Source organism: Podarcis vaucheri (genome assembly GCF_965113315.1).
Source record: "Podarcis vaucheri genome assembly, chromosome: 5".
NCBI lineage: Eukaryota > Metazoa > Chordata > Lepidosauria > Squamata > Lacertidae > Podarcis > Podarcis vaucheri.
In genome coordinates, this window is record NC_138763.1 from 69,469,248 (window position 1) to 69,488,619 (window position 19,372).

Consider the following 19,372-nt stretch of genomic DNA (forward strand, 5'->3'; position numbering starts at 1 on the left):
AAATGTCCTTTAAAAAAACCCTGCCACTATTTTGGATAGAACATCCAAAAACTATAAAATATACTAACAGCATTTTTGTTTCTTAAGTCATCTTTGCTTTTTGACAAACATCCTTTGGCTGCAATCTGAAGCATACAGAGCTGGGCTGAATGAGACTTACACTGAGTAAACAAACACTTCACATTTCCCACCTTTATTAGTTGTGAAAATACTTATTTTTCCACTGAAATCAGCAGTTTTTAATACAAAACGGAAACTGGAGCGAGGGGGAAGAAGAGACACCAACTTACATCTCGGTCGAGAATTCGTCCAGTACTGTTTAGATAAAGCCTCTGGTTGATAGGATCTAAGATAACCCAGTAGTCTACGTTGTCCTTTAATGTCAGTTCAATGGTGGGATCAGGTCCTCTTGCTGTACCTTTGATCAACATATTGTCTACCAATATTGTGCCTGAAACACAAACAGTGATGACAGGTTTTGCGTTACACAAGTGCAATGCAGGTTTTCAAAAGGCAGTAATGAGTTTCCTCATATGTCAGACAATTGCTATGCGCCACATTCACAAATTATGGCTACAGCTGTTCAAAATATTGACAAGTGAGATGCATTACGTAAAGCTATGATCAAACAAAGGGAGAAAAAGAGCAACCACAACAGAACCACATATATTACATTGATCAGAATTAAGTTTTCTTACTGGATAGGAATGGAAGGGTGGGAGGGAGGGAGGGAACTATTTGTTTCATGACTATGGCATTAGGCTGAATAAGATTTATTCCTTTCATTTTCCTACATTTATATGCCATATAGGAGTGTCAACTCTATGGGGCTGAGCTGTCTTTGCCCCCTCCATATCTGTCGGCAGGGGGCCAGACCCCCTCAGTGTTGAAGTGTCGGAGGAGGCCAAGGGTAGAGCAGAGCATGGCCGGCTCCTCCTGAGCATGAGAGAGGACCCGCTGGCCATTGAAGCCATGCCAGATTCCGCACTCAGCCTCCTCCTGATGATGTCACATGAATGACAGGCCCCCTCAATCTTGCACGCAACTTGGCACCTCTGATATCATGCATGTGGTTCCCATGTCATCAACTATCCAGGCACTGACCAGACTCAGACTTACTTAGCATCAGCAAGATTGCTCATATGTCGTCACCCACACTATACGCTGGGGTATTGGTTTGAGACATAGGTCCAAAGTCACGAATACTATGAAGCACTAGCCATGAAATCTGGTCTCTTGACTTGCACATGTTTTCCATTGCTTTTAACAAGTGAAGCATACCCATTATTTCTACAGAAACCTTCATTTCTAAACTGTTTCCCAGTCCTTAGGACCCCAGGGCAGTTTATAATGAATGGCCAAATAAAACAACAATATAAAATACACTAAATCATGAAATGATGTTTCCAAACCATTAAACCTCAGATATAAATACTTTATAACCATTGATGATTCAGTAGAGCTCAGGCAGAGCTTTGATAAGACACACAGAGAGCACTGTACCAGAAAGCCTAGTATTTGGAGTGCTTGAATTACAGGAGGAGCGGAAGAAGGAAGTGTTTGGTTCCCTTATCTGTTGTGACAACAAACCTTTAAACTTGCTTTCAGAAGACTAATAGGGGACACCATTGGGCTAAAATTGAAAGGAGTCCCATTACAGGGCTTTTGGATTTCATTAAGTCCCCTACCTTTTCTCTTCATTCAAGCAACATCTAGGCAGCTTATTAATCTAGTGGAGCAAATGATTTACAGCTGAAGTACAAACTTAACCACTGAGGACCAAAATAGATGTGACATTCAATGCATTATTATAAACCATATCAGGATTTACTTACTTATTTAGAAAGCAAGAGCAGGGTATATGGATTTCATCAGGACCATCATATGCAAAGAGATGAGGCATTTAAACCTTACTTCTCCACATGTAACCTTAACAAAAGTCATCTTGATAAAGCTACTACTATATTTGAGTGGGGATAAAATGTATTGAAAATGTTCCTGGAGGTGGGATGCATGCTTTAACCCCCCCCCAAAAAAAACTTGCTATGTTTTTATAATGATGTGCTTAATGCCACATCTATTTGGTTTTGACTTCTAACACTATCATGCAGGATTATAATCTTTGATGTCTTTCATTATAGTAGGTTTCATTTTTTATTATTAATGATACACAGGAGTTAATCATATTATACTCTTCTTGCTTAATTATACATTTTAGAAACAGTCCTTGATCCAAATGACTGTTTTATTATACTTATGAACTTAAATCTATATGTTGGCTTTTGCTAAATACCCTATTTTATTTCTTCAGAAAGCTGATCCTCCTTCTTAGGTGCTTAGAGTCTGCTTTTGTCCTTAGGCGAAAATGCCAACTCGATAACCTACTAGCAATACATCTGAAAGGAGCAGATAAGATTTTGATGCAGCATGGAATGACATTTTCTACACTGACTTTAGCCTGTGCACTTGTGTGGAAGGATACATATGCTCAGATACACAGTGTGCATTCTTCTTTACAATACATCTGAATCCCTAGTTGGCAACTCATTTCTAATAGAAGCCATCCTTGGAACCAGTCAAGAGGTGAAAGGCCACAGTATTGGCTTAACCTATTGATTCAATTCTACACAGGCCAGGAAACAAGCAGAGGGCTCTTTATGTGGAATAAATCAGCCTCATATAAACCAACATGCTTAACTCTAATTAATGCACGAAGGGGTTAAGGCCATAGAGTAAGCTGTCCTGCCATGTGAGCCCCACCAATGAAGAGATCTAGGCTGGATGCTCCAAGCTTAGACCGCATGGCTTAAGCAAGTCATCTTTGTGTTTCTGTGCAAATAATTTAGAAACATCTTACTATTTTGGTACCCAAGTTATGCTGCCTCTCTTTTCTTGCTGCTGTACAGAAAAGCACATGAATCTACACTTTGAATAATTTGTAAATAAAACATTTTTTAACTTTCCAAAAGTTAAGGGAAGGGGGGGTGCTTTGGAAGCAGCATATAAGGGGATAGTTTAAAGGTCTAACATCCTATATTTCCACACTTTGTTTTGATGCATGTTTTGTAATTTTAAATCCCTGCTGGGGCTGTCTCACCAAAGGACTGCAGGAACGGTTTAGAAGGAGTAGCTGTTTCCATACCAAACTACAGGAGACTAAAGCTTTGGGGATCTTGTCTTGCTATTTCAACAACTGAGGATAGTTGAAAAGAGACTTGCTCAAGGCCATCCTGGTTTTGCATCCTAACAAAAATCCTGCAAGACACCGGAATTCTCCCTACAATCTTGGCAACTTTGCATCCAGATGGTAGTGCGCGCGCGCGCGCACACACACACACACACACACACACAATTCAGAGCTCTCTGATGAGATTCTGGGAAGGTCAATTGCCCATTATCCTTTATGCTTGAACAAAACCCCCCAAAACTTTACAGCAGTTTTAAAAAGCAAACATTTTGAAGATCTGCTATGATAAAGTAAGTTGCATCTCTCATTTTACCTGTGTTGCACCAGTTGCTTTTGTAATTTTCTACTTTGGGGAATAAGATTCTTGTACAAAAAAGGACAGCAATTTCTCCCTATACACGTAATGTGCTCCCTTTCTAAAGCAGGGTTAACATGTGGCATTCACCTGCTGAAATAGCTTAGAACCAAGTAATTGGGATTTCACAAATGATTTCCCACTTAGCGTAAAAGGTCAACTGACTTCTGTAGAGAACATAGTACAAAGGTTGCATATATGGTTTCTACACCTGGCTGCGCTATTCAGCATGGAATGGCTGCAAAGCCAGCTTGAGAGTGTTTTAGAGTTGTTGTTTTATGGCTTTTTGGACCTGAAACAGCCTGCTGTGTGACATGAAAAACTATCCCCCCCCTCACATACATGCAGAAACAAAAGTCAAGCAAGAAATGTTACCCTATTCAGCCTCTCTGTACTAATGCTGAGGCTCTCCACTCTGCAGGAGAGTTGGATGGAAGAGTCAGAAGGCCTGGATTTAAAAAGATTTTCTATTTTCCACCCCCAGGAAAAGTTGGGAGGGTCTGCAATCCCTACTTATACAGTATATGATTTAGTCAATGCACTTTGCTGAATGTGCTTTGATTTGGAATAGCACAACCATGGTTTGCTGGTTTAGATGCAATGACAAACTGTGTGGTTTCTGATGAACTGGAAGAAATGGCACTCATGATGGAGGAAGGAGGAGGAGGGGTTCCAACCTTGCTTTGACATTATGTGTTAAGACAGGATTTGGGGTTACCTGAAAGACTCAAAGAAATGTGAACTCCATGAGGCGTTGGCCCTCCTTTGTGTGTGACATCATACTGGGTTCATAGGGAAAGGGTAAACTAATTGTAAAACGACTAACCAATGGGAACCCAGGGGGCAGAGTTAACTGTGTATATGGTTTAAGCACAGAGGTTTTTTTTATGAGAAAGAGTTAGAGTAGTTGAGAAGACAGTCTGGAGTTAGATGAGACAGAGAGTGAGAGAATTTGTTAAGAGGAGTCAGTCAAACAGTTGAGATAATCAGTCAGAAGGTATTAGGAAGGTATAGGGCTGGTAAAGAAACTAAAGTTAAGATACTGACAGGAATATTATCTGAGAAACCATAAACTTGTTAAAGTTTGTAAAATAAACTTGCTTTTGTGGGGGTTTTTTGGTTTACTTTTAACAACTGCCTGGACTCAGTGTTTTACCAGAGAGTAACTGGTTGGTGGCAGTGGGGAAGCGAGCACAGTGGTGGCACAGAGATCAACAGACCGTTAAACGTCCGGGGACCCTGTATGATCACCACACTCCAATTTCACAACATTGCCGTGACCTTCCTTCTTGTTTCATTTATTTTTTATGGAGCTATTCTTGAATAACGGGAATATCTCAAACTGAGACTAAGGAGAATGGTTTGTTCTTTTAAAGGACAATTTTAGGAAACCAGATTTGATAAAAACTTTGTCAGGGGGACTTGGGATTTGATAGTTTTCCTTCATAGAGTGATCATTTTAGATCTTCCCTTTCTTCATTGCACTCAGACTTTACCTACTAAAGCAAACAACTCTAACGAATGTGAAATCAGATTCTTGGTTTCTGAATACTGTTCATTTAATTCAATCATATGGATTTTCCTTGACATATTTTAAGGAGATTAAGCTGGATGTGACTGGGGTTAACTTCATGAATAGGATATTTTTGTGCAATCTGATCTGATGAAATTGAGTGAAATTAAAGCATTTTCTTAGTACCATATGATTAAATTTGTGCATGGCTCTGAAAGCTATTTACCAATCATTTCTAAATTTCAAATCAGGAAACATTCATTTTAATTCATGTTCTGTTTATGCTTTTTGTGGTTCTGGATTGCCATGAGAGGAGAACGCCATATTCTCTCAAGCACTGCATTTATGGTTAAATAATATTGGAGAACTTGTCTCAGTGGTTTCCCCCACCCCACCAACTGCTGAGTTTTTCAGTCAACATTTGCACATAGTATCTGAAGAAGTGTGCATGCACACGAAAGCTCATACCAAGAACTAACTTAGTTGGTCTTTAAGGTGCTACTGGAAGGAATTTTTTTATTTGCACATAGAATACAGCTTCTCTGCCTTTTTACCCAAAGTCTCTATTTTCATATAAAGGGCAAAGGAAAAAAATTTTTTTAGACAAACTGATTTATGAGCATCACAAGAAATGTCAGGCCTTTGGGGAATGGAGAAAAAATAGGTGTGATAGGAAGAATAGGTTTTCAGTCCAGTGTTATGGTTCCTGTATTGTTACTTGCTATACAATGTTGTACTTAATCACAAACAGCTTTTGACACTGGAAGCCTGTCCAGTTAGCCTGCTATAGCTGCAAATTTATTTAGGAGTTATTAAATGAAGAAAGGAATAAGTTAACTAAGCTAGTTTGGATTTTTCAAGGTGACATGGGTTTGATGTTCCTGTGATGGCTGCTACAGGAATCTAGAACAGGGCTCAGCAACCTGTTGGCCTTCAGATGTTGTTGGATTCCTATCAGCCCCAGTGACATGCAGCTACACCCCCACGACAATAAGTGCAAATGACAGGATTCAACAAATGGCCTTCTGATTTAGCACCATCTTTCCCTATTGCAGCATTCTAACGAGTCAGCAGAAAGAGGAACTAAATTGCCAAGCAGAGTTTCACACTAATGTGCATTGACTGCATATGGAAGTCATGATAAATCGTGACTTTATCGTGTTAGGAATGAGCCTAAGCAAAATATGGACCCTCTGTGCTCCATCTAGTCTTCTGGCTCAAATACAAGGAGGAGCTTTGAAGCTTTCATTTCTATTTTAGATTAATAGCAACTGATTGCAACATCCAAATTTGCACAAACTATGGTTAATCTTAATGATGGCTTATTGAAACAAGCCTACTTCTAAGTGTAAGTTATTCAGCTGGCTTGTTCAACAAATCATAGTAAGATTTACCACAGATTAGATCTCAGCTCAGCTGGCATGCTAAATCAATTAACCTGGGAGAAGCTTCCAATCTCTTCCTCATGGCCATGGTGGAAGAGCAGAGGAGAATTTAAATACCACTTGATCCTAACAAACCTTGAATTAGTCTACAAGAAGAATTATCAATAAAATTGTTAAAATAAGTTATTAAATTTTTTTTTTAAAGCAGCAGTAAACTAAAATGAGATCAACACACACCAAAAGACAAGGGTTATTGTAACTCTTAATCATGACTTTTTTATTATTAACCGTTACTTATGTCATTTGAGCATGACAAATCGTGGTTAAAAACTGCTTTGATGAATGGTTTGTTTGAAACGAGCCAGCTTCCATCAATGGATTATGAAACCATTTGTAAGACCAGACCATGGTTAAGTTTAACCACATTTTAGGGTTCTTGCATAATCCTAGTCTGTAGTTAATAAAGAAGAAGAAGAAGAAGACTCTACTCCTGCTTATGGCTGTGCCAGGCAAGGAGAAGGGAGTGTGAAAGAGTCTGAGGCCTGCCTAGACTTGTTCTCATCATGAGAAACCTTAGTTGGTTGGTTATGATGGGAATGAGTCTATCATGTTATCATGTTGTCCAAATACAGCCACTGCCTCCAGATACTTTATCCCTAAAGCAGCGTTTCAAACCTGGTGATTCCTACTTGATTCAAACACCTGAATTATTTCTATAAGAATAGTGAGATGTGTCAAGGGAGTCTGCATGCATTTGCTATGCAGTGTACAAAGCATTTGAATGGGGAGAGGAGAGGGAGTGCTTTTAAACAGTGTGAAGACTCAAGATTTTCACCTGTCCTTAGACAACTCCCCAAGCTTTGAGGCCTAATTTTGTGCCTGCTGATGGATCTTGTCATTGTTATGTCAAGTGACATTTTAAAGATAAGAGTAGCATCTACGGACAGCTCTTTCTTTCATACCAAAAACAGGAACAGAATACCATTGTATTTGTTACAGTCAGAAGAAATCTCCAAGGTAGCAACAGCTTAGGGGGAAAGTCTTGTAATGATTCTTCTGCTGTAAGATCAGTAAAAATCAAGCCTCTAAGTGTTACAGAAATATTTGAGTTTAGTGACTCTTATCTGGGCCCCATTTACTGATTCTGATTGCCTTAAACCATCAGATTTTACACACACTCTTTCTTTCTTATAACCAGTGCTTTTTTTCTTTCTTTAAAAAAATGCTTAGGGGTACTCTCATTTTCCTACTCATACTGAAATACCGCCCCTCAATGAGGCCCAACATAGATTCACAAAATGTTTAGGGGTATGCGTACCCCTGTGTCCCCCCAGAAAAAAGCACTGCTTATAACCATCAGCTCAGCTCAGCTAAGTCTAAATATGGGGGAAAGAATTCAGAAGAATTCCCTGTCTACATCATACAGAAGGAAAGTGACAGGTGCTGTCAAAATTTCATGTGATTATATCCCCCTCCCAAAGCTCTTCATAGCCCATATAACTCCTAGGTAAGGATGAACTGCAAATGTCCTAGTTCTCATGTATCTGATGCATAACAGAAATAGTATAGCATGCAGAGCTATTGCTACATTTTTATTTCTATAGTAGCAGCAAAGTAACAGACTGTGTCACCCTGCTGGTACATAAGCTGGTACAACATCCCCCACCCACAGAATCACTTATTTGACAGCTGCATCCATCAACCAGATTTGATTGTCATCTAGAATAAGTCATATGGAGAAAAGGTTAGAAAAGTGCCTATCTCATTTTGTTGTAAAAGCACCTTGTTATTTGATTTTAGGTTTACAAAAGTGGTTCAAATTCAAAGTAAAAAAATAATAAACTGCAGCTTTCTTTGACTGTTAAGCTTATATTTGAATATGCAACAAAAAACCAAATACATTATTAGAGTACAGATCTCACTCACAGAACATGCTCTGGGAAATGAGAACACTTGTTTCCCAACATTCCACACAATAGGATTTTCTGCATAGGATTGTGCCTCTTTAATGTTCCCTCGCATAAAAACAAACACCTGAACGGAAATATGTTTTAAGAAATACACACTAGCACAATGAATGGAAATGAACTGATCTGGCATGTTCCTTGCTGTGCTGGTTTTCTACTTGTAGGAAGCTTCAAAACAGGGCAAATGTGATCTGTAACTTGAATTGATTGAATTCATTCTACTACCTTGCTGCTGCCTCAGTAAAGGTAAAGGTAAAGGGACCCCTGACCATTAGGTCCAGTCGTGACCGGCTCTGGGGTTGCGGTGCTCATCTCGCTTTATTGGCCGAGGGAGCCGGGGTACAGCTTCCGAGTCATGTGGCCGGCATAACACAGAAATGCCATTTACCTTCCCGCCAGAGCAGTACCTATTTATCTACTTGCACTTTGACGTGCTTTAGAACTGCTAGGTTGGCAGGAGCAGGGACTGAGCAACGGGAGCTCACCCCGTTGTGGGGATTCGAACCGCCAACCTTCTGATCAGCAAGTCCTAGGTTCTGTGGTTTAACCCACAGCGCCACCCGCGTCCTGCTGCCTTGGTAGAACAGGCCTAAGTCCTTTGTCACTGCCTGCTCAAACAAACAAACAAACAAACAGCCTGTCCATGGTTTCTCTGGTTTCTCTAGAAGCTCCCATTCCATCTCAGTGAAGAACACAACCATTGAAACCCAAATGATATAAAAATATCAATATGAAAGGGGGGAAAAGAAGAAGAAAAGAGTTTGATCAATCCAAAATCTTACTGGGTTGGAGGGAGCGATAATAAACTGGGTCAGCTATCGTACAAATAACTTTTTATGCTCAGCTGTCAGCACACTGCAGTCCTATTGCCGTGAAAGCCCAACTCAGTTTTATTCATGAAGCTGAGTAGCATCTTGTATTCTGCCTGAAAGATTTCCCTTTGATTTCACCCTCCAACTCTCTCCTCAAGGAGGAAAGGCAAATAGTTTCTGTAACTGTAGTTGTGATTTTGTATTTGGTCACTAGTTTCTGGTGCAAATATACGAATGTTTGGGCTGCAGCTGATGTTCAGAAAGATAAAGGAATTTGCTGTATTTGAATAATAATAGTTAGCAGTTTAATAAAATATGGTCTGAAAACAAAAGACCAGCATCCCTATTTTCTTTTAAGGGTGACACTTTACATCATTTTAAAACTGTAACTGCATTTGGATAACCATCCTAGGATTAGAAAGGTTAACATGAACAGGAAAGCAAGTCGGCTGGTTGGTGTGAATAACTATTTTGTATGTATTCCACCCCAGTTTCAGTGATGTATACTTTCACAGTTCTGTTACCTCAAAATCTTATATATGTCAAGCTTCTTCTTAATAAACTCCTCACTTCTGTTCAATATTCTTGTCTATTCAGGCAAGAACATGCACAAGGAGGCATAGAAATAATTTCAACTCTTGGATCAGAAATAAATATATATTGAGAGAGAGAAATATAATCCATTATCATCAGGAAACACTGACAGTGACACTTTATTCCTGAATTCAACTAGCCAAAACTCCAGTGACAAGCATAGTAAACAGTTTGTAGTGAACTTTGGTAGTGTTCAGGTTAATAATTCCTAACAGAACTCTCTTCACGAAGGTCCTCTGGAGAGAGGGAGAGAGAGAGGGAGGGAGGGAGAGAGAGAGAGAGAGAGAACCAGCTTCAAGAAAGTTTACTGTATTTGATGTACTGTATTTGATGTACTGTATTTACTTTTTATTATGGTATCACATACAATACTCAAATATTTTACAGGGTGATTTAGTGACCATATTGTACTGAAATCATCAATCATCACTGAATAGATGGGATTGGAGCCAGACCTGGTCTTGCTTAGTGTAGACCCACTGAAATCAATAGGGCTGTTGATGTGAATGATTCTATTTTAAGCATGCATACCAGTACAATTCTAAGTGCGGTTAAGATTGCAGCCTGCCTAGATGCAAGCTAATATGATACACTTTTAATTTCCTACTTATTTTTCCATCATTCTACCCCCCTTTAATTTGTTGATTTTAGATTTTTTTTTTGCTATAGCAAATTCTGGAAATGAGAAGCAGTCCAGTGCAGGGTATTGCTCTGTGCAATGTATACATCATCATTTATTTATTTTTTGTAACAATAACTATCATCTGTAAATCCATTTGCTGAATCCATCAAAAAGGCATCTGGAATTCAACTTTGTTGATTATTATATTTTTGCAGAACAAAAAAATTGTAATCATTTTTGTTTTGTTTTCTAAATATTTTAGTAGTGATGAATATTGCTGAGAAAAGAATTTTTGTCCTGAAAAGAATTAACATTTCCCCCATGCATCCCTAAAACATTCTTTTCCAAGGTAACACTATATAAAAGTCAGATTTGCAATCCTTATCTCAAGGGGCCTTATCTTCTCATGTCCTCTTTAATGTAAGACAAATTTGTTCAAAGACAAATCCAAGTCCTTCAAAACAGACAGCAGCTACATGCAGCTAGAATAAGATGTGGGCAGAGAACAATCAGTATCTGAACAACTGTTTTGGAAAGCAGACTACAAGCACATAACATTTTATAAGTGGGTATTTTATGTAGCTTGTCAGAATGACCACAGCCTCCTCTTCGTTCTGTTTCACCAAGGAACATTGTTTATATAGGTAATTTAGAAAGAGATTACTAAGCTGATCCACCTTGTATTTCAGACTGCAACTCAGTTTAAAATATGCCCTTGGAAAATCATGATTGCTTTCCCATTTCTTCTTTCATTATCCAGATAAGTGAACATCTGTACCTTTTGGTTCTCTTATTCAGAAGACTAGCTATTGGATTTCAAGCAAGTATGGGATGAGTAATAATGAACAAAATGGGTCCAAATGAGCTTCATCTCTATGTCTCATCCCAATTCTATAAAAAAATGTAACCCCAGCTCCCATCCTAACCCCATTTATGTGGCATTAGGCCCCACTGATTTCAATAGGGTTAACTCTGGAATAGAAATGGCTAAAATTGTGATGTTAATCTCATTTTCCCCAAGTTAATTGGGAACAATCGTATGGTCCTTTGCCAATTACACAAAACGGAGAAACTTCAGGACAAAATGTAATGATTATTAATTAAAATCTTAAAGGAGCCCATTCCATGCTTTCCAACATTATTTATATTTATAATTCATTAGTGATTTCTAAATAGTTATTTACCCAGTGATTCACCCTTTATTGTTTTATTGTATTTTTATGAATTTTTAATATGCTTGCTTTTATTGTTGTACACTGCTTTGATATTTGTAAAATATGGCACTTTAAGTATTTTAAGTAACATAAAAATAAAAGGAAACAGCTAGGCAAAGAACTGAAGATTAAATAAATACACAATTTTTCGGCTAAAAGCAGAGCCCAACGCTATGAATATTGTAAAGTATTGCTATTATCTTCATCATCTCTCAAAAAAGACGCAGTATATCTTTACAAAAATATAATTATACCAAATTTAAAACATCTACAATTTATACATATAATAGAAAAACACATCCTGTTAACACAATAAGTGTTAGCACAATATACATACAATAACTAAAGCCTGTTAGAAATCAATAATTATGCCAGTAAATGCCAGTAGGCAGATGGAAGCATTATCCTCACACCAAAAAGATAGCAATCTTATTGCCAGGTGGGTGTAACATTCCATAAGCAGGGCTCTTCAACCTAAAAGGACCTCTCTTCCTTGTCACCATTCTCTGAATTTCTCTGAGAGGGATCAGAGTTCCTTCCCAAATAATCCCACTACCTGATTCCACACAAACACGAGTGACGAAAGAATTTTTTTATTTTAATTCTGAAATTACATTTTCTACATTTCTCAGATTATAACATAGTCCACACTGGGGTTTCTCTACAATGCCTCCAAACATCCACCTTTTCTTTGCAATTTTCATAATATAACATCTAGCCTGCAAAATGAGTTTTGGGTCCCGATCAAGGTATCTCAGAATCACGCATTATCTCCTCCAAGTCAATATCTCTTGTAATGCAACATTCAAAATGCCAAACAGTGTTATAATGTAACCTTCAAAATACCAACTGGCTTAACTAGTTCTTGCCCCCCATGTAACTTCTAATGAGTGCTAATTTGCTTAAACTTTTTTCAGCTTCTGCCAGAGTTATTGGCACTGTATACAAAATCTGAAGGTCTGTGCACATGTCACTGAAGATTGGTTGCAGGTGCTGTTTTTAATATCATTTAGGAGGATAAGTGAGGGGAGTTCTCTCCCAAAGTATACTCGAATATGTTTTTGTAGATAGAATATTTCACAAGGAAAATTGCCCAAAAGAGCTGCAGGAAACTTTTAGAAGTGTCTTCCAGCTCCTCAGGCTCTTCTGTTAGATATCTTAGCACAGAAAATGGAATATAAAACAACTCTTTTTGTTTGCTTTGATCTAGAATTTAGGTCATTTCCCCCCTCCTGGTAATGAAGTTGCAGCTTGGGTCGGGTTGGGCCCTCGCTCTGGATCTCTCAGTCCTGGTACCCTCTGCTGCATATATAACATACATTGAAAGCACATGGCTTCCCCTCAAAGAATAATGGAAACTATAGTTTCCCCTACGGTGTTACAATTTCCAGCACCCTTAATTAACTACAGTTCCCAGGATTCTCTGAGAGGGAGTCATGTACTTTAAATGTATGTTGTGTATGCAGTCAAAGAGTCATGATGGATTTTGCTGATCTGTTGTTGGGCAGTTGTGTATGTGGCATAGGAACAGAACTCTGCATCTCAAGATGTTTGATATCCCTCTCCACAGACATCTTTGCATGATGATCTAACTGAAAACTGTGGGGCATTCTTACAAATGTACATGGGTTTATGACTGATGACTCTCATATTTCCAAAGGCTTCCTCTCCTCGGGAAAAGGAAAAGGTAGGTAATAAAATGGGTAAAGAAATAAAAAAGGTCAACAATATTCTCTTTTTCAATTGAATTCACATTTAGTCCGTTTGTAGGCACAACAATCAAGCTCTTCGCTGATAGCAGCAACAGCCAAATTTATGAAAATTGTAAACAGAGATTATAAACCAATAAAAATAATGGATGCAGCAGCTAAATCTAATCATGGATCACAGGGCATCAATAACTACACAGCAGGCATTAAGACCATGAAAATTAATATAATGGTTTTCATTATGAGCAAGTCAACTAAAAAAATTGGCACATTAATACATTACCTTTTAGCTCTAATATGAGTGGTATTTTTATTTACACAGAGAAATATTAATTAATGAATTGAACTTTAATATGAAGAACTGATTTGCTTTTGAATCTAGCTCATTAGTGTGCTACTCTCCTCTTAGGAATTAATTTAACATCTAATGGCATATCTGTTTCTTGGTGCATCATTTCATAATCTTTGATTCTCAGCATTAAACCTGACTGCTGGGAATCTTTTAGCAATGAGGACTGTTTTAACATGCTGACAATTTCATATGAAGGCTTCTCAGTCCTAGAGATTATGCATGGCTGTCTGCAGAGTGCAGACCATGGAAAAAGATGATTCGTAGAGTGAAAGAAAGGACACCTCTTTGAAAGTAAGAGGAGCACAATAAAACTTTGCACCACAACCATGAGTATTTCATCAAAATTGTCTCTTCCCTTTCATAATTTTCAAGTGTCATTTATCTTATTAATTGACGGAAGGTGGTTAAACAAACAAAAAATCAGGACAAATTTTTCAGCACAACACTAGGTGAACCCATCAAATCATAGAAACATAGAACCGTAAAGTTGGAAGGGACCCCGAGAGTCATCTAGTCCAATCCCCTGCAATGAGCATGCTCAGCAGCCATGAAATGCCAAATGACTGGAAAGGAAATGGAATCTCATGAAAGAAGAGCATGGCTGGCTACACAGAAACATTCCACATTATTGCTGTGAATCTATTAATAGCAAACTTAGGTGCTGAGTTATGACAGCTATGTAGTCAAAGCAGGGTTCCTGATAAACACGGTGGAAGTATTAGTTCTACAGAAGTAGATTCAGACCCACACACCCTGGAAGGGCTCCTAAGGGAGCCAGTTGCCCCCCCCCCCCCAAAAAAAAAACAACCCAGTAAGGTCTAAACATACTCAGGGTCTATGTCTAAAGTATCCTTAAAGGAATGGCTGAAACACTGAACAGAAAGTCTCCAGCCAGCAATAGTGGGCCTCAGATGCTGAATTTAATAGACTACAAAATTATTGTACATATAAAATGTTCATTCTATATTTCCTAACAGCTGCTATGATAATTATCACTTTAATATGGAACTAGACAACCTCCCCCATTCTCCCAAGTACTTGAGTAAACACTTCCATATTATTGCTAAATCCTAAAATGGTGTGGAACATTTGGCCCTATTCAAAATCTCTTATTTTTTCCATTTCATTTTTTTTTAATTTTCTGTATTCATTTTTTAATCTTTAAAACTTATTTGATATATAGCTATTTTGCGACATTTTGTTGTTTTAAATTTAAGAATCCTTGTTATCTCTTTATAAATCAGTTAAAATGAAATATAAAAAGAGAAAGTTATGCCGGAATAATTGCCTTCCCTTTAGAGTTATCTGAGCGTTCTTTGTGTTTTTAGAATTTTCTTTTTCTTTGGCGTGGCGGAACCATCACAGAAACCACAAATCCTGAGTTTCCCTTTGGTGTCTGCAACTGCAGTCTCTTTGATCTGACTAGTATATTTTAACACACAATATATTTCATGCCAGACAGAAATAACACTCTCCACTTACTTGTTCATGTATAATGCATGACATGGACAGAAATGTGTGGTTGCACAGCTGCTTATCTATTCTCACTGACTGCCAAGCACAAAAACCAGGGTCAGCCCAAGACATTTTGCTGCCTGAGGCAAAGAACAAGATGCTGCCCTCCCTCGTTCCATGTGCAGAAACTGACTGGACTGCCAGTTACATCTTCCACCATACATTCACCATACCTAAGGACAACAGAGTAGTGCTGCAGTTCCTTGTCAGTCAGGTAGCACTGACAGCACCCCACAGCATCTACCACCTGAGGAGATTACCTCACAGTAAAGCTGGCCCCGTGAGAAACATTGCGTGCTACAAATGCATGTAATAAAACCTCAAGTGATACCAGGCCTCTGTTTACAAGTCTGCAACACTGGTAGAAGTAAGACCATCTGTGGAAGGAGTTTTCAGAGGAAAATGACTAGCAGATAAAGGATTAAATTCTCAAGTTTCCTCGTATAACCCTTCTGTTACAAATATCACACACACACACGGTGAGGCTTTGCAACATGTGTGAGAGAAAGAAAGAAACCAGAAGGTTGTGATGGGGAGAGGGGGACCTTTTGTCAGGTTCCCAGCTTGATAACACAGTAAGCGTAGATAATTAAAAAGGAGGATTTATTGTGAAAACAGATAGCTCCGGATGGCTCTAACGAAGCCTCCAGCACCATTACTCAAGCGGACGCTTCTGAAGAGTTCTTCTGGCATCACCACAGATATTGAACTTACGACCCTGGTGTCTCTTGTTTTGCTTCAGATCTAACAACACCCCAGCCTCAGCCCCAACCTCTTCCGGGTCTGACAGGGGTTTATTCGCGCCTGATTGTGTTTCTGGCAAGCTTTGGCTGTGTTCCAGCCTGCTCTCAGCTACTGTCTTATCATCCAGCTTATCAAGGTCAGGAAGAGCCAAAGTCTGCAGCTGCTGGCTCTCTCCTGCCTGACTAACATCAAAGCCTCCCTGTTCTTGGCTGCTTTCTGCAGTTGGCTGCAAACCTTCGCTTTGAGCTGGCTCATTCCTGACACCTTTATACAGAGCCTTAAAAAAGGGTAAAGGGCCCCTGACAGTTAAGTCCAGTTGCAAACAACTCTGGGCTTGTGGCACTCATCTCGCTGTATAGGCCGAGGGAGCCGATGTTTGTCTGCAGACAGTTTTTCCGGGTCATGAGGCCAGCATCACTAAGCCACTTCTGGTGAAACCAGAGCAGTGCACGGAAACACTGTTTACCTTCCTACTTTCACTTTGACATGCTTTCGAACTGCTAAGTTGGCAGGAGCTGGGACCGAGCAACGGGAGCTCACCCCATCGTGGGGATTCGAACCGCCAACCTTCCAATCGGCAAGCCCTAGGCTCAGTGGTTTAGACCACAGTGCCACCCGTGTCCCTTCATACAGAGCCTATATGTATACAAATCAGGTGTGCCACCAAGATCCCACTCCTCCTCCACATATGCACTGATGCCTTGGGAGTGCATTGCTTCCCTCAGGAGAGACAAGGGCAACCAGAAATGAACCTAGAAATAGGCAGTTAAATGTGTTTAGGCTTCATTTGAAGTAAGGATGAGGACTTAGGGTTTAAGCAAAAAAACCTTGATGAGAGAGATGGGTTACTAGAAAGGGGTTTTCTAGAAGGGTGATGTGGCACCACATAGATGTTCTTCTACCAAAAGGAAGAAAAGATGCCATTCTAAAACAGAGACCTTCATGGGATTCAGAGTCACAGAACTGGAGGGTAAAGGTTATGGACAGAGGTACATTATGATGACAGCAGGATGAGATGGGGAAGGACAGCTATGGTCACTTGGATCCCTTCCAATTCTACATTTGTGTAAGAATGGAAATTCCTTCATTTCTGTAGGGACTGTTTTTCTCATTTCTCACCCAATCTTAATTTGAGTTTCTCCACATTAGTTTGTGATTTAAATAATAATTAAAAAGTTCGCATAAAAAATTCATCAGTGGTTAGTGCAAATTTCTCCTAAGACACACATTTGTAATATCTATTTTGCAAATAATGGGTTTTCATGTTACAGTGGTACCTCGGGTTAAATACTTAATTCGTTCCAGAGGTCCGTTCTCAACCTGAAACTGTTCTTAACCTGAAGCACCACTTAGCTAATGGGGCCTCCTGTTGCCGCTGCGCTGCCGGAGCACGATTTCTGTTCTCACCCTGAAGCAAAGTTCCTAACCTGAGGTACTATTTCTGGGTTGGCAGAGTCTGTAACCTGAAGCATATGTAACCTGAGGTACCACTGTATTTGCATTAATATATCCTTTTATATGCACATTTTACCATAGTATATTAATTTTTGTACATATTACTCTACTGGAGGGCCACATTACAAAAATCAGAGAAGTGTGGATTTCAAAGGATGGCTTCATTTCAATTTGCACATTGTTTTGGAGAGAGAGAGAGAGAGAGAGAGAGAGAGAGAGAGAGAGAGAGAATTAAGTAGATTTGCCTTTAAATGTGAACTGAAATTGATTTTCTCCCCTATCCCTAGTAGGAATTTGTGGATGGGTTTGGTAGCCAAGTTCTAGACAGAGCTCAGATTACGGAGAGGAGGCAAAAGAAGTCAAAAGGTTATAGCAGTTAAGACAAGACATCCCTAGAGCAAGATCCTGAGTAAAAAGTTGATGGGATGGAGAAAGGGGGACAGCTTTGGTGACTGGGGAGCAAAGAAGAGGAAAGCATGAAAGATTAAAGCCGAGGATTCCTGTCTGTTCAACAGGGTGGAAGGTAATGTTATATTGTGAGTGAAATTAAGAAGAGGAATACTTGGGAGAATAAATCAGTTCACAATTGAGAATACTTAGTTTGACATATCTTGAAGGGTGGAGGGAAGTTAAATAATTGGAAAGAAAGAGTAAGCTATTATCTGCCTGGTAGATAATTTCTTCTGTTTCTTCAGGTCTTTTGTATAAATACATATCCGGTGCATGTGGTGATACAAAGCAGGAAAAATTATTAGGAGTTAAAGAAGGATATGATGAAAGATAGTAGGCACCTTTCTTATTTTAAAATATAGAGAAACCATCAGAGGCACTAATTACAGCAGGAGGAAACAGTTGTATTATCTGGATATTTCAAAGACGTGTAAAAGGAGATATGGAGTTAATAAAGCAAACTGATGAACTATTGAAGAACAGAGCCCTTATTTTAGAAGATATAATATTGGAAAGAAAAAGCACATATTAAATGGTTACTGGCACCCCTTTGCCTACTTTCCATTCAAGTTGTAGACACCAAAGGCAGCTGTGCCAGTTACCCAACATTCCTAATCAAATCAAAGGGTTGTTCTTTTTAGCCAACAGACAGTTCACTTCTTCATCATAACTAAAAGAACTCAAGGATGCCTGCCAAAAGCTAGAGTCTTATGTTAGTTACAGCTAACGACTAGCAGGTGGTTTTGTGTGTAGAGGGAGCAAAAGATAGATAAAAGGAAACAATTTATTTAGAGTTTGTAAATTCCTCTATTATTTTGTATCAAGGCTATTAAAGGAAAATCAAGTTAACCTCTGGTAGTGCAGACAGCAAAACATTTTATATTCTGAATTATTATAGGGATTTTTGAAGTTATAACAAAGGATTTGCAATACACACAAGCAATGCAAAATTACATCTTGCTATTCAGCATAAGATATATATATATACAGATATACAAGCGTGACATACTGCATATCCAAGGATAGCCAGCTAATTCTCGTGGCTGGGTGGTGTGATGATGGTTCTAGGGTTGGGAAATATTGTGGGTAGTATGTATGGGGAGTGTGTATACTACATTTATTTAGCAAGTATCTGGCATCTGGCATCCAGTTTCACAGATTGCACCAGTTTTGAAACAGCAGTACCGCTGCCAATTATACATTGCTGGAATATAGTCATATTGGTATCAAGGGAATTAGTTCTACTTCTTCCTTGTGCCCTGCTTGTTGCTGTTTTGGTTTGTTTTCATTTGGGAATTGCTTCCCATAAAGCATCCCAAAACTATTTACAATATAATAGCATATATACAATGATTGCAATTTTTAATATGTAACAGTTTTCTCTTAATTGGGCCAATAGTATAATCCAACTAAAAATTAAGTAAAGTCTGACATTGTATAAACACTGGCAGATGTCCACCAAATGGTGGGAATATGTATGCTACTGTGATTATAAAGA

The 19,372-nt window shown here is 38.8% G+C and overlaps 1 protein-coding gene across 12 annotated transcripts in view; it reads right to left on the reverse strand.

Moving 5' to 3' along the window:
- The window catches only part of PCDH15 (protocadherin related 15), a 659,401-nt gene that overhangs the window by 241,976 nt on the left and 398,053 nt on the right, over positions 1–19,372 (reverse strand). For all 12 annotated transcript variants that reach the window (XM_082222007.1, XM_082222006.1, XM_082222001.1 and 9 more), the window contains one exon: positions 291–451. In XM_082222007.1, coding sequence (XP_082078133.1) covers positions 291–451 — 161 coding nt within the window. The remainder of the gene's footprint in view (positions 1–290; positions 452–19,372) is intronic.